The 24963-nt window shown below is 45.7% G+C and overlaps 1 protein-coding gene across 3 annotated transcripts in view; it reads right to left on the bottom strand.

Annotated features, from left to right (window-relative positions):
• LOC113136287 (collagen alpha-6(VI) chain-like) overlaps nt 1-24963 on the bottom strand; it is a 41190-nt gene that overhangs the window by 3507 nt on the left and 12720 nt on the right. For 2 of the 3 annotated variants that reach the window (XM_026316956.1, XM_026316957.1), the window contains exons 4-38: nt 22150-22758; nt 20976-21563; nt 19564-20133; nt 17827-18447; nt 17101-17661; nt 16310-16867; nt 15241-15819; nt 14419-14997; nt 13982-14337; nt 13328-13406; nt 13054-13199; nt 12509-12601; nt 11248-11301; nt 10129-10200; nt 10013-10039; nt 9854-9898; nt 9157-9210; nt 8743-8805; nt 8013-8078; nt 7838-7891; nt 7606-7641; nt 7429-7491; nt 7172-7234; nt 5251-5313; nt 4940-5002; nt 4795-4845; nt 4652-4687; nt 3882-3944; nt 3732-3794; nt 3117-3152; nt 2995-3031; nt 2864-2878; nt 1292-1785; nt 1079-1169; nt 202-852 (exon numbers count right to left, since the gene is read on the bottom strand). In XM_026316956.1, coding sequence (XP_026172741.1) covers nt 202-852; nt 1079-1169; nt 1292-1785; nt 2864-2878; nt 2995-3031; nt 3117-3152; nt 3732-3794; nt 3882-3944; nt 4652-4687; nt 4795-4845; nt 4940-5002; nt 5251-5313; nt 7172-7234; nt 7429-7491; nt 7606-7641; nt 7838-7891; nt 8013-8078; nt 8743-8805; nt 9157-9210; nt 9854-9898; nt 10013-10039; nt 10129-10200; nt 11248-11301; nt 12509-12601; nt 13054-13199; nt 13328-13406; nt 13982-14337; nt 14419-14997; nt 15241-15819; nt 16310-16867; nt 17101-17661; nt 17827-18447; nt 19564-20133; nt 20976-21563; nt 22150-22758 — 7599 coding nt within the window. The remainder of the gene's footprint in view (nt 1-201; nt 853-1078; nt 1170-1291; nt 1786-2863; nt 2879-2994; nt 3032-3116; nt 3153-3731; nt 3795-3881; nt 3945-4651; nt 4688-4794; nt 4846-4939; nt 5003-5250; nt 5314-7171; nt 7235-7428; nt 7492-7605; nt 7642-7837; nt 7892-8012; nt 8079-8742; nt 8806-9156; nt 9211-9853; nt 9899-10012; nt 10040-10128; nt 10201-11247; nt 11302-12508; nt 12602-13053; nt 13200-13327; nt 13407-13981; nt 14338-14418; nt 14998-15240; nt 15820-16309; nt 16868-17100; nt 17662-17826; nt 18448-19563; nt 20134-20975; nt 21564-22149; nt 22759-24963) is intronic. The other variant, XM_026316958.2, reaches the window with a different exon arrangement.

The following is a 24963-nucleotide window of genomic DNA, read 5'->3' as shown; positions in this document are numbered from 1 at the left end:
AAACCGTTGGCCTGAGGAAAACACTGAGCAACACAAATAAACAACAAACAATTCCAAGTCCTGCCTTTGGAATCCTAATGAGGTACATCAGTACAGTACATGTGTTGAGGCTGTTGTATTTACGGCTCCTCATGAATTTGATCTGTGAAACAAGCTTCACTGAAGCTGATGAACGGAGCTGCTGTCAGACTGTGTTCTTACTGTTGAGGGCGGAGAGGAAGACCCTGATGAAGCGCTGGGCGTAGCCCTGCTCCTCGGCCTTCAGTCTGTCCACGTGGATCAGGTGCTGCTGTAGAGGTAGACTGGCCAGCTGCTCCACCTGCGCCTGGCTGTAGCCGTCCCCTACTGTCACCACGAAGAACGCCACGCCCTCACACTTGGCCTTCTGGGAGATATAACGCAGCTTGGCCTGGTCCACATCCACCGTCTGGGTGCCCACCACGGCCAGCAGCGCCCTCCTCCTGCGGGGCTGGCTGGCCTTCAGAAACACCTCCTTCAGGGTGAACTCCAGTGTGTGTCCCAGCGCAGAAGGCCCAGCCAGCTGCTGCATCTTCTCGATTTGGGTCCTCATGGTTTTCTGGTCCTGGTATGTCTGCAGACCAAACTCCACCCTGGGAGTCTGGGTACCACTCTGCTGGACTACAGACACTCGGGCCTGGTTCCCGGGCTGGCGGGGCCTCTGGCTCACAGCCAGCTGACTCACCACAGAGCCCAGCAGCTGCTGGACGCCAGCATACTCATCAGCCTGCATCTCTCTGGAGCTGTCCGCCACCATCACCAGGTCCACATCCACCTCCTGAGGCTGCACTGGTTTCTGGATGAAGGCGCACTCCTCCAAAGGCCTGCAGGGGTCTGAAGAAACAAACATTCACTTTAGGAACCTGCTGAGTGGTTGCTCACTAGAGTCGACACTGTTAACTTGGTGTAAAACAATTCTGCTAGTGGCTGAGCAGGATGTGAAAGGTTCTGACTCCTAGTAGGTTTCTCACCAGTTTTGTGGTTACCAACATACAAAACCCTTCTTCAGCTGACAGATAAATTCTCTCTGAAATGGAGAGGCCCGAGCCTCGAAGCTTACCGTAACAGAGGGCACAGTTCCTGACCTTCCTCAGGTCTGCAGACATGTCCCTCCCCAGCACCGTGAAAATGGAGCTTCCCGAGTCATCGATCTGAGAACATTAATCAAAGATACATGAATCAGTCATGACCAGGCTCAAGCATCTGCTGGTGTGCTTCAATGCTTTAGTATCAGTTTCCTGGAAAGGTGTTGTCCTCCTGACAAACAAAGTACCTGCATGGCTTGACTGACAGTGGGCATGTTCCTCAGGGCAATGACCACAGGGATGATGTTCAGGGCCCGGTACTCCATCATAGCAGTAACAATGTCTTCAACATCCTGTGTAGGTCCACTGGAAAAGAAGAACGCCAACTTTCTCATCAGGACTCCTGCTCGGACCCGTTTGAAGACGTTCTGACCCACGAAGCGCATGGAGGCCCCAAGATGGCGCCGGTTAGCTGTCCTCTCCAAGGCGATGTTCTTCACAGCGTTGATCAGCTGTGTTTTGCGGTGATAGTCCTGGAAGCGGATCAGGTACTTGGTGTAGGAGCTGTATCCCATCACAGCAACCCGAGCACCAGTTGGACAGTTGCTCTCAGCGATGGAGATGTCTTCCAGCAGGGAGAGGAGGGCGATGCGCTGCCTCTCGAAGGCTGTAGGGGTCACATCCTCAGACATGTCCAGGGAGAACACCAGCTCAGTGGGGTAGGCTGGGCATGATGACTGACCTGCAAACCAACGAAGAAGAGAGCAGGTTGAGTAGAGGAGAGAAGAATGAAAATAGCAGATACTGACTTACACCTGATGGCTGAACCTTAGAAAAAGTTAAGATGGATTCCTCCTTTTATTTAGTTCAGACTGTCCAACAGCAGCACAGGAAGGAAAATGTGCAATACCTCAGTGAAAGCAGAACTTTAACCTGATGGAAGATCAGAACATCAGTAGGAGCCATCCAGTACTTGCTGAAATGTTTTAGTCCTTTACAGTTGTTCAGTGTTTGGTAGCATAAAACAAAGAACATGTGAAATACAGGACAGAAGTTTCTGGTGTGATAATTATCAGCTTATCAGAAAAATGACACTAGTACACAGAGCAGTGTGATAATATCGACCTAAAATATCAAATCAGCTTTGGTTCATGTCCCATCCGCTAACATTGAGGGGGCAGGGTTTATGACCTACACTGCAACCATCCATCAGGGGGCGATTGACCTATAGTGGCTTCATTTCAACTGCCATGGCAGCCATCTTTGTTAACAGTATGTGGTTAAACCTGTAATAAATATTTTTTGGTGGGTGTAGGAGTGAGGGGGGTGATAGTGTGCAGTGGTCCATAATTTTAGGATGGGGGCCATGGCCCACCCAGCCACCCTTTGGGGGCGACACTGCATCACACTTTACCTACTTTAGAAGAAAATGCCAGAAAATGTTTCCTCAAAAAAACATTTGGTGAAGAAATGATATCATCACAGGCCAGACAGACAGACTGACTGACTGACTGACTGACTGACTGATTGACAGACAGACTGACACAGACTGACTGTTTGACTGACAGACAGACTGACACAGACTGACTGATTGACAGACAGACTGATTGATTGACAGACAGACTGACACAGACTGACTGATTGACTGACAGACAGACTGACTGATTGATTGATTGATTGATTGATTGACAGACTGGCAGACAGACTGACTGATGACTAACAGGCAGAAACAATAGGAGAGAGCTGTGTAAGTTGCTGACAGCACAGGTTTTCTTCTGTACTCACCACGTTAGCGTTATTGCTAAAATGAAGATACGTACCAGCAGCAGAACAAGCTGAAGGAGAAACATTGAACTGCAGTTAGTGAACCTGTCGTAGCATTTTAAAGTCCATTCAAGTCCAGTCAGGTCCCAGATGTGATTTTACATTGAATGAAATAACAGACACTTACCACAGTTGTCTTTGATGTAAGTGACCAGCTGACACTCCTGAGCAGCAGAACAGACATCATGTAGAAACACTTGTTAATGGTAATTTGTTAATATGTAGGCTAATGTTGGCAGGTGGACTTACGGAGATGTCTCTGGCTCCAGGAAGACCCCTGGGACCCTGTGAAGAGCAGACAGAGATGAGACATATTCAAGGTGTGATCGTTCAAGAGGAACTCATTATTAGGGTGGAGTTAATAAGAACCAGTTAGTGATTATTTCTGGAGCAGCTGGTCATAAAGATCAGACACATGTCAAACCCACGAATATTCTGTTCACCTTAAACTTGAAGAAAAGCAGCAAATATTTGTGTTTAGGAAATTACTGAGACGACGAGAGTGAAATATCTGCAGATCTGTTCTGTTTCTGTTGATTGATTCATCGATTAATGTTCGCTCTTGTTTTTCATCTTCTGGTCATGAAAAGACAAAGTCTGAACTTATAGTTAAAGGCTGTGATTTGATGACATTTGTATAAACCAGGGGTGTCGAATCCTGGTCCTCGAGGGCCACTGTCCTGCTTGTTTTCAAACTATCCCCTGCCCTACCCACTGCTCTTTACTTGGATCAGTTGTCCAGGATTGGTCACCCCTGGTATGAACCATATAAAAGGCTGCTGGAGTTTGGCCTGTCACAGATGAGGTTCTGTTGATTAAGGATAATGATGGTGACGATCCTTGTGCTCTTCCTCCCTCTCTCACCCTGTGTCCTGGATATCCCGGTTCTCCGGACACTCCTGATTCTCCCGACAGGCCTGCGTTTCCCTGCATCAGTCAGAGCAGAAATGAAACTGAGGTATGAAGGAAACACACAGTTAGAAAACCCCAAACTGCAGCTCTGTGTTCACTCACGCCTCGACCTCGGTTCCCTTTCCGTCCTGGATATCCTTTAGGTCCCTGCAGGCCGTCCTTACCCTGAGGAGAAAAAGTGAACTTAGAGCTCATGTTCTGATTTATCATGCTGTTATTTCCCAACTGTTCCCCTGGATTCTCTTTGGATCTCAGAAAATCCAAACACGATCCCTTATAAACACAGTCGACCTCCATTTTTAGTTCAGCACAGTCTCTTATCTGTAGGCTCCAAAAACTGCAGTCCACAACCATAATTTAGCATGTTTACCCAGCAGTATATAAAGTACTTCAAATTAGAAGTATATAAACATCAGCTCTTTTTTTAAACACTAGTTTTTTTCTTCATCACTTTTTTTTTTTGATTGATTGACTGAAACTCAACACTTCCTGCAAATGTTTCAAATTTAAAGCCTTCCACAATCAATAAAGGCCTTTAATGTGAAGTGCCGCAGGGCAGAGTGGAGTGGACAGACAAAGCAGAAGCCAGTTATAGTAACGAGTCCAGTCCTGGATCCTCCTCCTTCCTTTGGCCCGGGAGCCGTTGGAGTCTAACCTGCTGTTTTTCTGTCACACTCGTGTCCTAAACTCCTGAAGGGGGAACATAAAACCATCTCCAACATTCCAGCAGCTTATCAGAGCCTGCAGCTCACTGTGATGTTTGGAGTCAGAGCCAAGAAGTTTCCAAATGATTCCCAATTTACTTTCTCTCCAACAATTTAACCGCAACCTGTCAATGACACTGGGTCTGATGCGAAGATGACCTGACTCACCGGCAGACCAGGGTAACCAGGGAAGCCTGGATCTCCCTGTGGAGACAGAACCAAAGTGAACGTTGTTCTGAATATTACACAGAATGTACTGTCACAGCTGATCATCAGTTTTGTGCATTTTTCACACACTCAGTAAGATCTACCTTGACACCTTTGGGTCCTGGAGATCCATAACCGTCTCTACCATCCTGACCCTGAACAGACAGCAGACAGTCAGACAGTTGTTGACTCAAACACTTTATACTGGACAGTCAACACACACACACTCACACACACACACACACATACCGCCATTCCTCTGGGTCCCTGTGATCCTGGAGCGCCTTTATCTCCTGGATCTCCTGGTTGGCCCTTTAACAAGAAAAAAGTTATTCTAAACCAGGTCTGACTCCAGACCTAAATCAGATCCAGTCTGCAGGCTTTCAACATGGTGAGTTAAGTTATTAATCATTGTCCTACTTAGAACATATTTGTTCAGATTTGGTCAGTTAAAGTTTCACTGATCCTGAAAACATCTGCTTGGACTTATTCTGCTCTGGTCTCAGTGTGATGACGAGGTCGCGGTGTCGTAAATTTAGAGATGAAATCCTGTCACACACCTTCTGTCCGGGCTCTCCGGGGCGTCCGGTTGATCCTGGGTCTCCAGGTTTTCCAGGTGTACCCTGCAGGAAACAGAACCAGCAGAGTCAGAACGGGGAAGAGCAGAACTGCATCTGGGTCTCCATCATCCCACAGTAAATGCAGTGTTGGGGTAATTGTACTTACACAAGCAACTTATATTGAGGTAAAGTACAAATCCTTAAAAAAACTTCAAATACAAAGTAAAACTACTTCTACTTGTAGTAACAGTACTGTTACTACAAATAGAAGTATTTGACTCAGTGTTGTACAGCAGCTGTAATGAACGCTGCAGCCTCTAGGGGGAGCTGGAAGCTGTTCGGTTCTGTTAATGACTGACATGATTTGTGCCTCATTACTTCAACAACCCGCAGCAGGACTCATAAACACACAGGTCCTTAAATCACATGGATGATCCTGACACAGCCACACGCTGAACCTGGAACAGAAACATTAACATCTAATAACATCAGCGTTTCCACCTGATCTCCGCTCTGATCCGACAGAACCAGAGCCATACCCAGGAAATGAGAGAGGACCCTGGGACAGATGAGGCCCAGATGTTGGGTGACAGCAGCGGTGGTGAAATCCTCTGTCAGATTTATGACACTCTGTTATTAAGGCGTCAAATATGACAAACACTTCATACACTGGAGGCTCCGTAATGAGATCCTCCCAAAATCTGGATTTCATCATAGACACTTCAGGAAAAACAATCAACCACCCAGAGACTAGTACTGTACATGTATTTGTGCAGTATTGTACTGGTACAGTATTTGTACATGTATGAACTACATGTATTTATATACGAAATGTCCTTAAAGTCTGTTTGACCCGTTTACAGTGAAGACACTGAGCTCGTGTGTTTTCTGGAGATCTTTAGTTTCAGAGGAATTTAAATGTTGTGTTCCTGTTTTTAAACTGGGCTTGATCATCAGCAGCTTTATTCATATTTCCTGTATTCAACATTTACGACATGTAACATCAGAAGAAGAAACACTGGGTTCATTAAGGAGCAGCTGGATGCAGGAACCTGCTCAGGTGCTGTCCACAGATTTCTGGCCATAAAGCCTCCAAGGACAAGATCTACAGAACCAGAGCTGAGCTGCACAATCCCAGGAGTCAGACATGAGACAAGAGCGTCAACACCAGACCTCTTCAGTGGAGGCTCCTGGCTCTCCCTGTTTACATGTAATTGGAACCAAAGGATTTGGAAACATTTTCAGAAAGTATGAAGCATTTGTGGGAAAAGACCCAGGTGATGTTTTCATGTATTGAACTGGGGAATTCATCTCCACACAATCCTCGAATTGCTTTATTTCTATTTTATTGTTGCTTGATGGTGAAAATGTGAGACCAAATGTGTTGCCATGTGAAAGTCCAGCTCTGGTCCTGAATGAGGTTTCACTCCAAGTTGTGACTGTGACGACACTCCCGACTTTGTTTGCTCTGCTCCGTTCTCCTCTGCAGGTTTAGGCTGCAGGCTTTCAGGTGAAGTGTGCCTGTGGTCTAGGCCTGTGGTCTAGGCCTGTGGTCTAGGGCTGTGGTCTAGGCCTGTGGTCTAGGCCTGTGGTCTAAGCCTGTGGCCTAGGCCTGTGGTCTAGGCCTGTGGTCTAGCTGTCTGCAGGCCTGCTCGCTGCTTGTTTGGTTTGATGCACTTTACAACACGCATGTCCACTGATCCATACACTCCAGACCTGACTGATGGTTCCTACACCTTATTGTTGGTTATTGGATTGTTTTGATGAATAAATGACTTTTGTTCTGTAGTTCTGTGTTATCACCTGATATCAGGTGGTTTCAGAACGTTCTCTGTTTCTAACACTTCCCTGACAACATGTCAGCAGGATACTTTTCCTCTTCGGTTTCTGAGAAGAGGTGAGGAGAAGCAGATGTACTGACCTGAGGTCCTGGGGGTCCGGGGACTCCTCTGGGTCCAGGCTGACCTCTGACCCCTCTGGGACCCTGCAGAGCACAATAATGCAGTAATTGAAATCCAATAATATAGTATTACTTTTGCACTTTTACTTCGTTTGGACTGCAGGAAGGTGGATTCTTTTGAGCTAAACTAAGTGATGTGTTTCCGTTTAAGAGGAGTTTCCAAAATGTTGCATTATTCCTTTAATCGTTGTCTGATCAGGTGTGAGTGTTTGACTCACCTGTTGACCTGAAGCACCTGGGCTGCCTGCTACTCCTGGATCTCCCGGTGATCCAGGTGCTCCCTGCAGACACACACACAGACACAGTTTAAAAAGAGTTGCGGTTGTCTGGTTGATATAAACCATGAGAGAAAGCAGCTGCGACAGCACCGGCTGTTGTTTGAGTCCCTCTCATACCTTCTGGCCCGGTGGCCCTCTTCTTCCATCTGGACCCTGAACAGGAAAAACATCCGAGTTACACAGAAGAAGAGATTTGCTGACGGTTGATGGATAATGCATTACTGATGTGCGACACGACACACTGCTTTGGCTTAGACAGGACTGAGTCCGTGCAGCATCGTCCGTGTGCGAGTTTGTTTTATCTTGTTTAAAAGAGAGAAATTCTGTGGCGTCTAATGAGAAATCTCACCGGGTTTCCGACGACGCCGCTCTCACCTGGCCTCCCATCCTGTCCAGGTGGTCCCTGTGATTAAACATATGTTTGTTATGTGCTGTCTGTGGGGCCAATGAACAGAACTTTTATCACCTGTTCCCTGCCCTTCGTTACTGTTTCACAGTTCGTTTGTGTCTGTGGGGCTTCTTACCGCTAACCCTGGGTTTCCGGCCTCTCCTTTGGCTCCTGGGCGGGTGTTGTCAGCGCCAGGTTCGCCCTGTCAGGCCAGACACAAAGACACAGACAGACAGTGAACAGATGAAGCCACTCACTGACGCTCCAGTGCAGCATCCAGCTGTTTTCAAACAGCCGACTGATGGTGACCTGATTGGTCTGAGCGCAGAGTGGACTTGGATCTGGTTTGGCTGCAGTTTGTAACCAGGTCTGGAGCCTTAATGGGAAACATGTCCAGAGGCCCAGTTTCAGTCTTTTACCCTTTCCTTCAGTATCTTTGCCAAAAGCCATGATGCTCATTTAACAGCACTTGCATCACCATCTGCAACCAGCTCATAGTTTTAGGCCAAAGAAAAAATGTGAATGACAGTTTAGGGTTTGCACAAAAAAAATCTGCTCATCTCCACAACATGTGAAAGAGCTTCATGTTAAATGTGTCAGGCTGAAACCTCTTCAGTTCTGGACCTGAGGTTTGACATGACGCAGTGAGGGTCAAAGATCAGCTCATTGTGCCAGATCCGGATTTCTCACTGGGAGAAAATGTAAATCTCTAAAATCTTTGTTTTCATTAAAAAAAATAAAAAGACTTTATTTCTAGTTTAATTTTTTTTTTTGCCTGACAAAATAAATCCACTCCTCCACCCTGAGCAGAAACAGAAAAAATTTTTTCCCTGTTATGATGTGAGTATAAAAACGCCACGACTCACCGGATCTCCTCTCAGTCCTCGCTGTCCTTTCAGTCCCACCTCCCCTCTGATGCCTGGGATACCCTGAGGGCGACAGTACAGCCTGTCAGTCAACCAGCCGGAGGTCAGAGGTCAACACAGATAAAAAGCATTTCCACTGAACTGCAGAGACACTTTGTGCCTATAAAACAATAAGTTGTATGTGTGATAAGTGTCTGCATGAATAAATACAAGGAATGTAATACTTCATGCTAACAAATAATTAGTAGAAATAAAATGTATAAAAGCATAACTCAAGCTAAATGTATATCATTAAATGAGCTCAGTGTCCTGCAGTGTGGATTTCAAGCGTGACAGTGTTGGTGCAGCTGAATGAGACGTGGGGTCAGGACTGTAAAAACAACCATCAGGCACAAATGATGAAGTTTGTTTTACTGGCTTTCCAGAGTCTCCTCTCTCTCCTCGACCTCCAGCTTGGCCCGTCACTCCCTGCAAACACAAACACAGAGAAACACACTCAGCACCGTCGGCTGACTTCCCGAACACACCCGCTCATTTCCTCCACAACTAAAACACAGCGACTGTATCGCACAACCATCTGATCTGATTTGCTGGTGGCTCCGTGAAACGGTTTGTTTTTGAGCCCTGGTCACTCAGGCAAACATGGAACAACCGCACCAACATATTATTTCTACTTATTGATGGATGTTGTTTGGGCTGTTTCTATTTGCTTCTATTTTGGTTCCTTTGTTCTAATCAGCTTTTTCTTTATCTGCAGTTAAACTCTCACCACTGAAAGTGTCTGAGTGAGCAGCTCCTGTTTGCAGTGAGCTCATTCACACTTCACACCAAAATAATCACAAAACTCTGTGTCACCCAGGTCACAGGTGGAAAGTAGGTCTGCTCAGGTGATGTTCTACAGTCCAGTTTTCAGGTCCAGCTCACTGACCAGACACTGGACCAGCTGTGACACTGACGAAGGGATCGTCAGGCAGTTCCTGCAGTTTCTTCTGATCTGATGTAGGGACGTGTATCTTATATCACGAAGACTAACTGCCTGTCATTTCCATTACCCCTGCATCCACCTGTCCCACTTTAAAAACCTACGGTCTGATCTTTCTGAGGACAGTACCTGCTCTCCATTGACTCCATCCAGTCCGGTATCTCCGTCTTCGCCCTGTGACATTGGAAGAGAATCACAGATCGGACTCTATCTGGACTGTAATGTTTGTCTTCAGAAGTTATTTCCTCGTCTAATTGACTTTACATTTCAGCAGCGTGAGTCACTCACCCTGTTCCCCCGGAGGCCTCTGGAACCCTGCACACACAAACAGCAGGAGTCAGAATCACAGGCAGATCATTAATGACAGAACCTTTGGTTCTTAGTAGCAGTAAACAGAACTGTACCTTCAGTCCTCTGAGTCCAGAACAGCCCTGGATACCCTGGGGTCCACTTGGTCCAGGACGCCCCCGGTCGCCCTGCAGGATCCACACAAAGTGAGCAGTGATGCAGCATCAGTTCTGATCTCACCACCAGGACTTGGCATCGGTTCTGTTCAGGGCTCAGTCGTAGAGTTTCTAACCCTGACGGTGAGGTGGCTGCAGGGACAAGCCCCCACTGTGGTGCAGACTGACACTATGTGTGGTGTTGTTGTCTGACTGGTCCTTCATTTACTGAAGCAGCTTTGTCCCCATGTCCAAACTTTCAATAAACGTTATTTTTTAAATAACAACCATGAAGTTTCTTTACAAGAATCTGGACATTTGACAAAAAGAACTGAAGATAAATATTTAGAAAAGGCCGAGTGTGTCCCAGCTGAAGGCGCACACACATTTATGGCTTTGTGAAGCAGCAGGACCAAGTGTCATAGCTGGAGCTACTGAGTCTTTGTGCTGATGACTGGTCTGTCTCAGTGAATCACATAAACAGCAGCTGTATCATCAAAGACCATCCCCTGATTTCTATCTGTAAACTTAGACTGTTGAGGAGTCCAAACAAATATCTCTGATCTGATTTAGGATCCTTTACGACACAGTCCACTAACTAATCTTTGATATTCCAGATGTTTGGACTCACTGAATGGGCTGAACTGCAAACTAGATTCTTTCATCCCTATTGAGATTTTATGGTCTGACTACGTTCTTATTCACTCTAATGATTTTTCTTTAGTGTGTCTGGTTCCTGACACAGTAGCTGCTCAGCTATTTAATGATGATGTTGCTTCTGTCTCCTGCGATGGATTACTGGTCACACAAAGTCACCGAGTGTCAGACAGTAATGGATGCGGTCTCCATGTGTTCCCACAGTCCAACAAAGACTTTCACTGTGCAGCTTTTCACCTGAGAAACGTCTTTAACAGATGATCAGAATCACTGCAGATATGACTGTCAAACTCATGAATGAGCTTCATGCAGCTCTCCGTTTGCTGCAACAGCTTCCTGTCTGTCATTGATCTACTGTAATACAGTTTTCACACCTGTTTCAAATAAAAGAGGAAACGTGGTTAAAATGAATGAAGCACTCACAGAGACACCCTCCTCTCCTGGGAAGCCGGGGTAACCTTTCTGTCCAGACAGACCCTGTTCAGGAAACAGAGAGAAGCTTCAGAAACTTTCATTTCAGCTCACGGACAAAACTTTAGTACACGAGGCAATTTTCTTTGTCCAGAGCAGGAAAAAGTCCAAGATTTGGCTCTGACATGTAGTGAAGTCCAAGGATGAAGTAGCACAACATGGAAATACTCTGGTAAAGTACTAATACCTCAGAACTGGACTGAAGTACAGTACTGAAGTAAGTTAATTTTCCTGGATTCTCAGTACATTTACTTGTGCCTAAGCACAAAGTTGAGGTATTACTTCAGTGACGTTATACTTCATCTCCATAACACGTCAATACAAATATTTCATATTAAAAAACACCCTCGTCTGCATACAACACACTGTTAAAGATTCAATCACTGTGACTGTTTCATATAAAAGCAGCGTGGTTCCCCCCTAAACATCTCACATGGTTTGTTTCCCAAAAACAGAAATTTATCCAGTGTTTCACAAAAACAGTTTGAGTAAATTCCAGAACCAAAACTGAGACGAGGGAGTCAGAGCTGTGGTGTTTTTCTTTTTTTGCTCTGCCCTCAGAGTTATCAGCTGACCCCTGGGATGGGCTCATAATGTCAGATGGAATCAGTCCCAGTAGACATTTAACTGTACTTTCAGTGAGGATACTTTAAACAGGATCGGTGAAAAAGCTGCAAACAGCCTATAGGACTTGGATTATAGGATTCTACACAGTTTGCTTTGTTGGGAAATATTTAGAGTGATCTATTAGTAGAAATGGAACATAGTATTCATAAACATGTTGTCATTAATGTGTAATCACTGGAAAATACCAACTGTTGCATTTTATTAGTCTTAGAATGACCCTTTTAAATCTACATAGGGAGCAGGTCCCCTTTCATGGAGGCAGCCATGTTGAGCCGTTTCTACAGTAGCCCAGAAGGACAAAGGAATCATGTTTTGTGTTAATGGCGACAGCCACTGTTCCCTCCCTTTCAGCTCACAGGGCTGATGTAAAAATGTATTTGTTAATCTTTTGTTCATGTAAACCTACTAAAACCTTTTGCCACCCCTGTGCCCCCCGTAGTGCAAGAAATACTAGATCTGTCACTGCTGACTACTTTTTCATTCATGGAAAAGTGAAGTACGTTCTAGTTTACCCTGAAAATACCAACAGTTGAATCCCTGCCAGCTCAGAGCAACATGTTTGAAATTTAAAGGTGTGTGCCTTTACCTTTAACCCTGGGGAGCCCCGAGAGCCACGGGATCCTTCATGCCCAGAACATTTGCACATGACATTGCAGCACTCCCTGTCTGACACTGTGTCCTGCAGAGAGAACAGGCAGAAATAATAAAATCAATTTATATCACAGCCCCTAGCAGTATTTAATGTTTCCCCAATCCAATAAAACAAACAGGGCAGAGCTGCTCTCACATGGACCAGCCCACAGATCATTGCTGGATTCCTGTTGTTTCCTTCCTTTCCCAGTGGCTATTCCTCAACATGGTGAATAACTGACATATTTTCTTCAATCAGAACTTCCCTGAGGTGTTTTGCCTGCTTTTCATTCCTGGAAACAGACGTGCCAGGACGGGAAAACCTTTGGCTCTTTGAATGCTGAGTCTTTCATCACTTTCTTCTCAACTCTCAGCAGTGATCTGTGCTAGACTAGGCTGGCATGCAGGGTGATTCAGTAACCTTTTCAATGCTTTTACAACCAGATGTGATTGAATAAGTGTCGTCGTGTAATAAATATTCTACTTGTGTAATTAATTTACAATCTGTTTGAGGATGGTGCTGCCGACGCTCGGCATCCCGATGCTGAGAGGAAGCTTGTATCCAAATCCCCGACCAAACTCCAACATCTGCAGCTGGGCAGGGTCACGTGCCCCCTCCAGAGCCACAATCAGCAGAGCACTGACGCCTGCAGGAAACACACAACAGGATGATCAAATGTACGTCATTTCTCTAAAAACTGCTGATACCATGATGCACCCAAAAAAACAAAACATGCTTGATCATTTCAAGGAAACTGCCCCTGTGGGTTTTTACCAGACTGTCGCAGCATCTCTGATTCCTGCTCCAGTTTCATCACGTCCTCATCGAGTCCGTCTGAGAAGATCACCAGCACCTGAAGGACCAGTCACACGTTAAACTGAAGTCTGGACAGAAAACTATCTCAAATCCCTATTTTGAATCACTGCTAAATAATCTGTTGTGGAGCTCAAAATGAGCATCACAAACTTTGGTGTTAGAGAGACCAGACAGTCCAGGGACAGGGGGGACCAGTAGGGCCTGAGTGTCTGAGAAATACTTACTGGAATTTGTTATTGAGAGAAAAGACAAGAAAGCTAAGAACAGCCATATCCAAGCTGCTTATGATCCTGTCCTTATAGAACAGTGTGGGAGGGAAGGCCTGAGTCTGTTTCCTAACAATAAAATCATTCTGACAATGGAGACTGACCACAGAGAGTTTCTTTATTCCTGACCAGAGTGAACGTCAGGGAAACAGTAGCTGGAACTTCTAACTACAAACACAGGACTCTGATCTCTAAAGTCTCTGAAACCTCCTAAATGCCTGATCAGGTGGAAATCCAAAGCTTCTTTCAACAAAAAACTAATGAGCATGTCTTAGACTGGGATGACGACACAGTGAAATGACACTTGGTTTTGTGGATGTATGTGTGGATGATGTCTCCGACTCACCTTCACACCTGCTTTGGACCCAACTTTAAACTTCTGCTCGAAGGACTTCAGCAGGGCGGTGTTGAAATAAGTGGGCTCTGCCAAATTGGAGGTCATGACTTTCCTCACCACGTCCTCACTGTAGCCCTCAAAGTTAAAGTCGTACAGGGAGCGTCCGTCACGACTCACCACTCGGTACCCGATGTTGGTCTTGACTGGTTCAGGGCCGACACAGCACAGACCTTTTACAGAGGAGACATAATGTGCAATGTCTGGCAGGAAGGTCTGGAGCTTGGTGTGGCCACTGACCAGCATCTCCCCAGGAGCTCCGGTTCTTTTAGAAATATCAAATCCCATGGCGATGTCAATGGTACAATCTGCAGGAAAGGAAAAGGTTTGAGATAAAATGGTGGGAAGGAAAACAAAACAAAGAATCAAAGTCACACTTTCCAACTCACCGCTGGGATCTCTGTGGGGTTTGGATTTACAGATGGTGTCAACCACCTTTTGCTTGATGTTGTCCAAGCTGCCAAAGTTCTGCACAGTAAACAGCCTCTCTGGGGTGCCAGTGATCTGCAGGAGCTCCAGGTCGTGGACGTCTCCTACGCCGATGGCGAAAACCTCAATGCCCAGATCCTTCAGTCGGTCGGCTGCATCTTCCACGTCATCCTGTGATTCGCCGTCTGTAATCAACACCAGATTCTGGGAGATCCCAGCAGACCTGCGGCTGCCCCGTGATGCCTCAAAATACTCCCTAATGGAATCAAGTGCCAGTCCAATGTTGGTTCCTCCACCGAGCTGCACCATGTCCAAGATGTGCTTGGTCACTGCTTCCTCTGTGTAGAACTTGTTCAGATAAAACTCATCCTGAAAGCTGCTGCTGAACTGGGCAAGTCCAACTCGCACTAAATCTTCACTGACTTTGAAGCTGTTCACCAGTTCTGCCGTGAACTTCTTCATGATGGTGTAGTCCTGGGGGTCGATGCTGCCAGACTGATCAATTAGGAAGACCAGGTCTGCCTTCTGTTTTTCACAAGCTGCAACAACAAAATAAGTGTGGTTGGAGTACTTTAAGTCATTTATGCACAGTAGCTGTTTACAGTCAAATGTCCTGCGGCTGGAGAGTCTTTACTCTAATGCTGACTCTGACTCCTGCTGATTATACACCAAACTGAACAGGTAACTTTACTCATGAGAGTAATATTATTTGGGTTCTGGAGATATGAGCTACAGTAGCTTTATGAAGCTATATGAACTGATGTAATCCTTTTGCTTCTTACCTGGTTTGGTGGAGTTGCAGAGGACATGGGTAATATTCTTGTACAGCGTTTCCAGGGCACTGAAGTTGTCCACATAGAAAACTCTAGATGTGTCATAACCAGCCATGATCTCCAATTGAGTCTTGTTGGCTCCTTCCACTCCGATACTGAAGACGCTGATCCGCTTGTTCCGTAGTTCCACAGATGGCGCCACCAGGTTGTTACGGTCGGTGGCATCACCATCTGTGATCACCATGAGAATCTGTGGCACCAGAAGTGCTGCCCGACCACCGTGTTCTGCATTAAAGAACTCTAGAGAGTATGCCAAAGCCTTGCCAGTATAAGTGTCTCCATACGGGGACTTCAGGTCTGATATTGCTTTGAGAACCTCCGGTTTGCTGTAATGTTCTTTCAGAGTAAATATAGATTTGGGGTTGGTGGAGTATAGAATAACTCCAAAACGAGTCAGGTCCTCGCCAACTGTGGTTTGGTTCACTATTGACATCATAAACTTCTGCATGCTTCTAAACTTGGGAAGGGTTATACTCGTGGAGCCGTCCACCAGGAAAATGATGTCAGCTTTTTCTGTCTTCTTACAGTCTGGTTGGAAATAGAAAGACAAATGGATCAGTAGATAGATCAATAACGTAAGAGAACACATTTATGTTTGTGCCTCCATAATACACACCTTTCCATCCATCCATCCATGTTCTATACCTGCTTATTCCTAACTAGGGTCACAGGGATCTGCTGGAGCCTACCTTTCCTAATCTTCAAATCTTATTTCCATGTTAGCAAACAATCCATTGACTTTTCCACCTGTGCTGTGTTTCACAGTAAAAATCTTCCCACCAAATTAATGTTCAGGATTATGCTTCTTTAAAATTATGTGTAGGAAACAACTTCACAATTCTTCACTGGGGTTTTTGATTCTTAAAATAAAAATATAGACTGCGCCTGGTAATTGCTTTTTAGTGAACATGTTTTAGGGACCATGTGACTCATCGTCATGTGACTGCTGAGGGTTTTGGGCTTTACTGAACTGTTTTGATTCCTACTGTGCTTTGTGATAGCCCCAGTTTCCTCTTACCTCTGTCTGGGTCGCAGAGCTCCAATGCCACCTGGCTCTCTAAGTCCTTCAGAGCGTCGAAGTCCCTTTCAGCATACGTCCTGTCTGATGACCCACTGATCTCCAGCAGCTGGGTGGTGTTGGCATCCACCACTCCAATGGCATAGACCACCACTCCCTTGGCCCTCAGAGCCTCAGCAGGGCCTTTCACCTCGTCTTGGGCCTCACCATCTGTTATCACCACCAGTCTCTGCCTCAGGTCAGGACGCCCTCCTCTGGCTGCTTCAAAATACTGCGACACCTCTGTGATGGCTTCGCCCGTGTGTGTGCCTCCACCAATCTGCTGCATAGCATCAATGGCTTTGGACATTTCCTCTTTGCTGTAGTAGCGGTTCAGGGGGAACTCCAACTGTTGGATGGTACTGAACTGCATGATACCGACGTGCACCTCGTTCTTGCTGACGATGGACTTGTTGATGACAGATTTCATGAAGTCTTTCATTTTGTCGTAGTCTTCTGGATAGATGCTCCCAGAGCTGTCGATCAGGAAAACGAGGTCTCCTGGTATGTCTTTACACGCTGTGGACACAGGAGCACAGACATGTTAGTGTGGTGTTCCTCCTTTTGCTGCTTCTCTTGACTTGGGGGCCTTTGAGCTAGTTCCAAAAATGCTAAATACATCCAAACCAAGAAAAGTACACTGAATACTGATAGACACCAGTAATCAAAATGCTGGTTTGTATTGCCCACAACTACGACATACAGACTATCAGACTATGGTAGACATGCACTGTTAGTCCAGACTTTCTTACCGTCTGTAGAGCAGATGTCTGTGATGATGTCATCCTTGATGGGCCTCAGGGCATCAAAATTATTGACAAAGAAAGTCCTCTTGGGGTCGCCAGAAATCTCTTGCAGCTCATCTTCATCTGCGTTTTTCACCCCGATGGCATAGACGGTGACACCCTGTGATCTCAGGTTAACTGCAGGAGCTTTGACGTCATCTGAGGATTTTCCATCAGTGATGACTATCAGGTACTCTGGGACTTTGTGACCACGAGAGGCCACTGCATTTCTGAAGTATGGGCCCATGAATTCCAGGGCTTTTCCTGTCTCTGTCCCGCCTCCTAATTGTTTGATATCCTCCACAGCTTTCTCCAGTTCTGTGGCATCTGAGTATGTTGTCAAATCAAATTCTAAGTTTGGCGAATCTGCATATTTTGCAACTCCAACGCGGACATGCTGTGGCCCAATACGGAAGGTGTGAAGAAACTCAATGATGAACATCTTCATATCTTGGAAGTCAGAGGGGAAAATGCTTCCTGAGTGATCGATCAGGAAGAAGATGTCTGCTTCATCAGTTTGTACACAGCCTGGAAAACAAAGAGCCAAATTAAAGCCAAGTTAAAGTTCATTTCCACAATGCACCAGGTGTACACTCTTCATGTACATGTTCCATGCTATACTACATTTATTGATTAAAACCTGAATTATATCTGTGTATATTCCAACAAATTAAGACTATTAAAGAGACAGACCTTCTTTGATGGTGCTCCTCCTGGTACTGACTGTGATTGCTTGGCGAAAGATGTTATGGCACAGAGTTTTCTGCAGGCTCTGCTCCAGAGCTCTGAGCTTGGTAAAGCTTTCCACGGTATACACATACTTATTGGCAGGGTAAGATGCCATTTGTACCAGCTGGGTTTGGTTTGCATCTTTAATTCCAACAGCATAAATGGTGACACCAGCCCGACGGAGGTTAGCTGCTGCTTTGCCCACCATGTCCTCAGATTTGCCGTCTGTGATCACCACCGCCACCTGCTGCACGCCTTTATTTTTCCTGCTTCCTTTTTGCTCGATAAAAACCTTCTCTCGTGTGAACTTCAGGGCAGTGCCAGTATTCTTGCCACCTCCATGGTAAGGCAGGATTTTAATGAAGTTCAGTAATTCGTTCTTGTCGTCAAAGGTGTTGAGGAAGACGTGAGCTGTGGGTTTGTCACTGTAGACCACGATGCCCACTCGGACTCTGTTTGGACTGACTTCCAGGCCGCTCACAATGGAGTGTAGGAAAGTCCGCACCAGCTGGAAGTTGTTGGCTCCGATGCTGTCAGACTCATCAATGATGAACACAACATCTGCCAGTTTGGCTGCTTTGCAATCTGTAACAGGAATTTTAATGTTCATAAAGTCATCATGGTCATTTCCACACAAACAGACTCAGAGTGGCAATACCAGCTTCTTCATTCACTCTATATGATGACAGGTGTGTGCACTAGTTACTGATTGTGTTTCCTGCCATGTGTCTGTCTTCCTGAAGACGGCACCCAGAAACATCTACTGCTGCCTTTCACTGTGCCTGCTTCTGGATTGGCCCCCATGCCACAACTAAACTACCTATCATCACATCACCAATAATGGACCCAACCAATGAACTTGTGGTGCTGGGACAAAAAGACTGGAAAGACTGGCCCCACCAGCCTGCACAGTGTTTATTTGTTGTTTATTGTTGCTGTTCTTTTCTCTCTCCTCTATCCACTCACCCCAACTGAGCCTGGTTCTGCTGCAGGTTTCTTCTGTTAAAGGGAGTTTTTTCTCTCCACTGTCACCAAGTGCTGCTCTAAAGGGATGTTGTTGTTGGGTTCCTATGTAAAGTGCATTGAGATTTGGCTCTATACTACATAAATAACAGTGGGTACAAACAGGCATCAAGGGCAGCAGTTGGTCGTTTTACCCCACGTAGTGTGTTGTAGTGGAATATAACTGACATGTGGGACGTCCCAATAAAAAGATTTGTGTTTTTTTGTCATCTCCCACCTCGTTCTACATCTTCAATGATTTCTCCAATGTTGACTGACAGACGCACAGTGTGCTTTCTAACTGACACCTCTTTGCTACTGACATACTGCAGGTCACAGCTGTGACAGATGATAGTCGAACATGAAACAACAAGAACTTATGACTTTATAATCAGCTAATCTGACATAGTGACCTTTTAATCAGACAGGATATGGAGTCTGAACCTGACTAGGATGGTCTTTAGCCGCATCTTCATTCATCTAGGTGATGGACATCAAACATGTCTGAGTTACTGTCCTCAAAGCGAGTAGTCAAAGGTACAGGTTTGGCTCTGATGTAATCAGATCTGTTCAAGTGATCTCAGTCAAAGCTAGAAAGATAATCATGCTGGTCCACTCACCTGTCAGTAAGAAACAACTCACAACCCTGAAGTACATTTACAAAGGTGCATTCAAGTGATTCATAACTATAGGTCTCACCTCCTGTAAGAGCGGTCTGCTCTTCCTCTCTTTCGACGATGGCCTTCAGGGAAGGTACGATGTTGAAGACAGAGTCGAACACATATGGTGACGTGGCAATGAGACGTATTTCGTTCATTGAGCCTCCGAGGCCCACCCCTACCACAGTAATTCCCTCTGATTTGACCAGACGTGATGACTTATACACGGGATCATCTGAGTCTTTTCCACTTAGAACGACCAGGTACTGCTGGAAGCCTAGATCTGCTCGACTTCCTGCCTCCCTAGTGAATAAGTTAGTGCTGGCGTACTGCAAGGCAATGCCCAGGTTGCGCGGCTCACTGGGCTGCAGTCGGCGCTGACGGAAACGCTTAACGGCAGCCTGGGTCTCCTCTTTGGTTTGGTAAGCATTAAGAAGGAACTCTACCTTGGTGTCTTGACCGTACTGGGCCAAACCAAGGCGGTAGGCAGATGCGCCGATGTTAAGCTGATTGGCCAGTCGGACGAGGATGCTCCTGACCTGCTGGAACTCTGCTGTGCTCAGTCCGCTGTCCACCAGGAAGAAGATGTCTGCAAACTTCTCTGCCAAGGCTGAAAGAAAGACAAAAACAGTACGACGTGACCACCCTGCTAGAACAAACCGAACGTTAGAAATGATAAGACTCCTACTGTATGTCTAAGAATTAGATGATAATGATTCATGAGTCAGGATAAGCAGCACTTCACGAGAAGTCACCAGTGATTCTGAATTTCTCTTCAGTATCTTTGCAGTAAATGAACAATCTACATTTTCTGCTTAGCAGACTCCAAAAGGTTGTTGATTCAGTATGAAAACTTTAATAAGCTTTATTCTAAAAACATTAAGGACACAGACCATGAGACTACAGACAAGTCTGTGCCTGAACCATTTCTCTGTAAGGTTCCCACACAAAGTCGCATAACTGCAAGTTCAGAGTTTGACCCTGTTCCTCAAACGTTAATGTTGAGTATTTTGGGTAATCAAGCATAATGACAGGCTGACCTCAAAACAGCTCCGGAGCCAGAGCATCTTAATCACCACAGTGTCTGAATGAAATGTTGTGTGGGAAAACAAACTGTTTCAAAGGAAAATAACATAACATCATAACATCTGCAGAAAATCAGTCCCTCGGAGTCTTTATATTTAGTCCTCAGCCATTTGCTGATTAAATAACTGAATCCTAAACTAGCTAAACTAATAACTAAATGAATAACTAAATAACTAAATGTGATTCAAGGTTCCAGGTTGATGCAGTGCACCTGTAACCACAGCCATGGTTTGGTGCAGATCTACAATTAACAGCCAGATTCTGTCCATTTCTACAAACCGATGAGTAAAGCTCCTTCCACTGATTATTAGATTTCATGGAATGATAAATAGCTGTTTGAAGGGTCCCTATAATCTCAGGCCTTACCTTGCCTCTGATCCTCCATGGAGATACAGACAGTCTGCAGCAGACCCTCCGTCAGCCTCTGCAAAGCCTGGTAGCTGTCGATGGTGAACAGGAAGCGTTTCGGGGGACGGTTGGCGATGTACTCGAGCTCTTCCAGGTTGGCCTCTCCCACCCCGATACCAAACACCATGACTCCTTGCTGCCTCAGGCGCTGTGCCGCATCTTTCACATCATCTATCGACTCCCCGTCCGTGATCACCACAGCAATCTGAGGCACACGTTGGTTGGCTCTGCTCCCGGCCTCCTCTGTGAAGTAAGTATCCACAAGGAAGTTGATGGCCTTGCCGGTTTGCGTGCCTCCTGTTCGGTAGGGAAATGTGTCCACCTGAGTCAGCAGGGATTGCTTGTCCAGGTGATCCTTCAGCAGGAACTCCTGGTAAGGCTCATCACTGTACTGTGCCAAGCCGATCCGAACTTTGTCACTGCCGATGTCGAGGCCTGTGATGATGGTTCGGAGAAACCGTCGCACCTCCTGGAAGTTGTCGACACCAATGCTGGAGGAGCCATCAACAAGGAAGACGATGTCGGCCACGGTGGCGTTGGCGCATTCTGGACAGGAAGGAGAAGAAAGTCAGTGCTTGCAGCAACAAGATCATTTTATGTCTGTGTGAGTGTGTTTGTGTTTCATTAGCACAATGCCATGTGGGTACGGTACGTTGGTGATACTAGAGCAACATAAACTCAGTCCCTGCCACGTCCAAGCCCTGGTTAATGTGAGATCAGCTGCCTGTCTTTGCAGAGCTGCTGACAACAGAAAACTGTGGCTGAAATGATCAGCTCTTAGTCTGAACATGTGGAAGTGACTATGGACCAACAGCATGTGGGATTAAATAAAACAAAGTGACAGGAATACCTTAGACAGAAAAAAAGATCTCATCTGAGTGGAACTGGGACAGTTAAATCTAAAGCTGCTATTTGATGCGATGAGAATAAAATACTGAACTCTGAAAAAAGGTCTAGGCCTTTGGTGAAATGACTGAAAGCTCTGAAGAGTTTCTCTGAGCCGCCTCGTTCCCAGTGATTTTTCAGATGACACTTTGGACAACAACCAGTAAGTAACACCAGGCTCTACCATTCCTTACACACCTACAGTATAATACACAGTGTGATATGGAACATACAGTGTTACAGGTACCTTGGGACAGTTGCAGGAGTTGGCGTTTGACTTCTTCTACAGTTGTGCACAGCGTCTGGACGATGCTCTGAGAGATTCCCTGCAGAGCGGAAAAGTCTGAGACGCTGTAGACGTGCTGACTGTGCGGCTCGTTCGCGATCTCTTTCAGCTGGTTTTCATCTGCATCTTTGATGCCAATGGCATACAAAACAATTCCCTTTCTCTTCAGATCCTCGGCATGGGACTTCACGTTGTCTTGTGATTTACCATCGGTGATCACCACAGCAATCTGAGGCACGTTCTGGCCAGCCCGGCTCCCTGCTGCCTTCACAAAGTGCTGATGGAGCATGAAGTCCAAGCCCTGCCCCGTGTGGGTGCCACCCCCCATGTAAGGCAGTTCGCTGATGTACTGGAGGATATCTTGCTTGCTCTGATAGGTGTTGAGCAGAAACTCTGTGCGTGGACTGGTGCTGTACTGGACCAGGCCGATGCGAACATGATCAGGCCCAATGTCGAAGCTGTTGACCAGCGTGGACAGAAACAGGCGGATCTGCTTGAAGTTGGCAGTGCCGATGCTCCATGAGCCGTCAACCATGAAGACGATGTCGGCCACAGCCTCTTGAGTGCAGACTAAGGGGTGAAGGTGGTCAGGTCAGGGTCAGGTCTTGCAAATAAAAGGTCACAGGTGCTACAGGGAAAGCTCTACTCAAGCAGGTCTTGGTTCTTATAAAGCGTGCCAGCCAGGGAGTGTCAGCGTGATTTGCAGAAAGAAGTGGTGGGATGCTCGAGTTGTGTGAAGCAGAGAGGAAAACAGTGAGAGGCTGGTGCTCAGGCTGGGGACAGTTTCTGAACAGGAGCAGGGACCTACACCGAAGGAACTCACCTGCAGGTGGACTCTTGAAGCGAAAGTGTGAAGGAAAGTGAAAAAGGGAAGTTGTGTGGATTGCAGCTGGAGTTTCCTTCCTTCAGGAGGTGCAAACTGAAGGTGGACAGCGCTGATCAGACCCTGCCTTTCCTTTAATCACACTTCTGTCTCCTTTACACCACAAAAAGCTCAACATCACCTCGTCTTCAACATTCATGTTCCTGGCTGCACAAACATTTCCACCCAACAGTTTCCTGCCCCTTCATTTTCCTAGAAACACCTCAATAAATTCAGATTTAGTTTTCAATATCAGAATAATCAACCACTGGTCAGAATCAAGAGACAAGGGGCCAAACTTGACTTAAGGTGAGAAGCTTGATGATGATTCTGATACAGAAAAGTAAAAATCTGAATCTCTTCCACTTATACTTCTCATTATATGCAGTACAGTACCAAGTGTGCACCCTCTGACTCTGGTTCGACCCCAGTTCCACCTGGTTTGTCCATCATTGTTTTTCACCTGGATGACGACTGTGAGGTGGCGACAACTGAGCAGACACGTCTGAATATTTGGAACTTTGTGAACACCTGGAAGGACTGAAGGGTAGTTGGTTACCCTGCTGGACCGGTTTGACTCTGACTTCTTCTTCTGGCTCTTCACTTTGTGATAGAGCCCTGTGTGGGTGGTTGTGTTTGGCCTAAAGGTAAACCTAAACATAACCTAAACATGTTATGTATGTTTGTGGCCCTTATCTGGAAGCTGCTGCTGATGGTTTTCTGTCACGTGGATTATTTCATTTTATTGTCTTTACTGTTATTTATCATGAGACGAGCACTTTTCTATGGAGATCCTAAATGTTCATCATTCAATAAACGAACAGAATATTAGAGAGAAACTCATGAATAATTTGAATTCCATTCATCCTGTTTGTGTTCACAGTAACAGAAGTTCTTACAAAAGCCCTTTGAAAGTCCAGCAGTTGATTTTTTTATTTGACCAGTCAAGGCTTCAACCAATATCTGCCACTAACCTTACAGTCCTGTAATGGTCAACACAGAGTCCAGATACTGCAGGTTCTGCAGAACCGTCCAGTAACTATGTTGTGTTTGGTGATGGGGTTAGAAAAACAGATCAGCTGCAGAAAAGTGGACTTTGAGGTCTGAGTAGCTCCTGTGAATATTTTCAGTCCTCTGGACCACGGCTGCATCCTCCAGTCTGCTTCAGAGACACTTTTCACGACTCGTGTTTGATTCTCACAGTCTAGACTTTCTCTATTTCTGGATTTCTTTAATAACAAAAATTAAAACTCAGGAAACTGTTGAGGAAATAAGTTTTATGCAGCTGGACACACATGAGAAAACTGTTTGGCTCATGATTTTGTGCATTAATGCATCAAGCCTTCAGGGCAATGGTGGACAGATTAAGAACTCATTTTATTCATCCCAAACTGGGAAATTCCACTCTGCATCTAACCCACCCACGTGCACACACACACAGCGTGGGTAGCCATTGCTCCGCCCCCACAGACAATTCCTGCTGGTTCTGAGACTGAAACCTGCAACTTTCAGGTTACTAGTCCGACTCTGTATCCCTTAGGCCACGACTGCCCCATAGAAAATAAAAGTAAGTGCAGTTCTGAGTATTTGTACTGTGACTATTTCCATTTAATGCCACTTTCAAATACTGACTCCAGAATTTAACAAATTAGAATATGATGCAAACTGAATATTATTTTCAATAAACATTGACGTTAATGACAATGAAGTGAAATTTAACTTGCTGCTTCATTGTTTCCTATTTTTTGGGGGATTTTTAAAAACCTTTTCTATTTTTTTAAAAAACATGAGAATATTATGGCGGAAACAGGGTCAGGACATTAACGGCTCCTCACGTTTCTACAGTCACACAAGCTCAGTGAGGCCCAGGGTGTGTGTGCACCTACATGCATTTCTATATAGTCACTGATTTT

Source organism: Mastacembelus armatus, chromosome 16, assembly GCF_900324485.2.
Source record: "Mastacembelus armatus chromosome 16, fMasArm1.2, whole genome shotgun sequence".
NCBI lineage: Eukaryota > Metazoa > Chordata > Actinopteri > Synbranchiformes > Mastacembelidae > Mastacembelus > Mastacembelus armatus.
The sequence above is the reverse complement of the archived record's forward strand: the minus strand, read 5'-3'. Positions and strand labels throughout refer to the sequence as shown.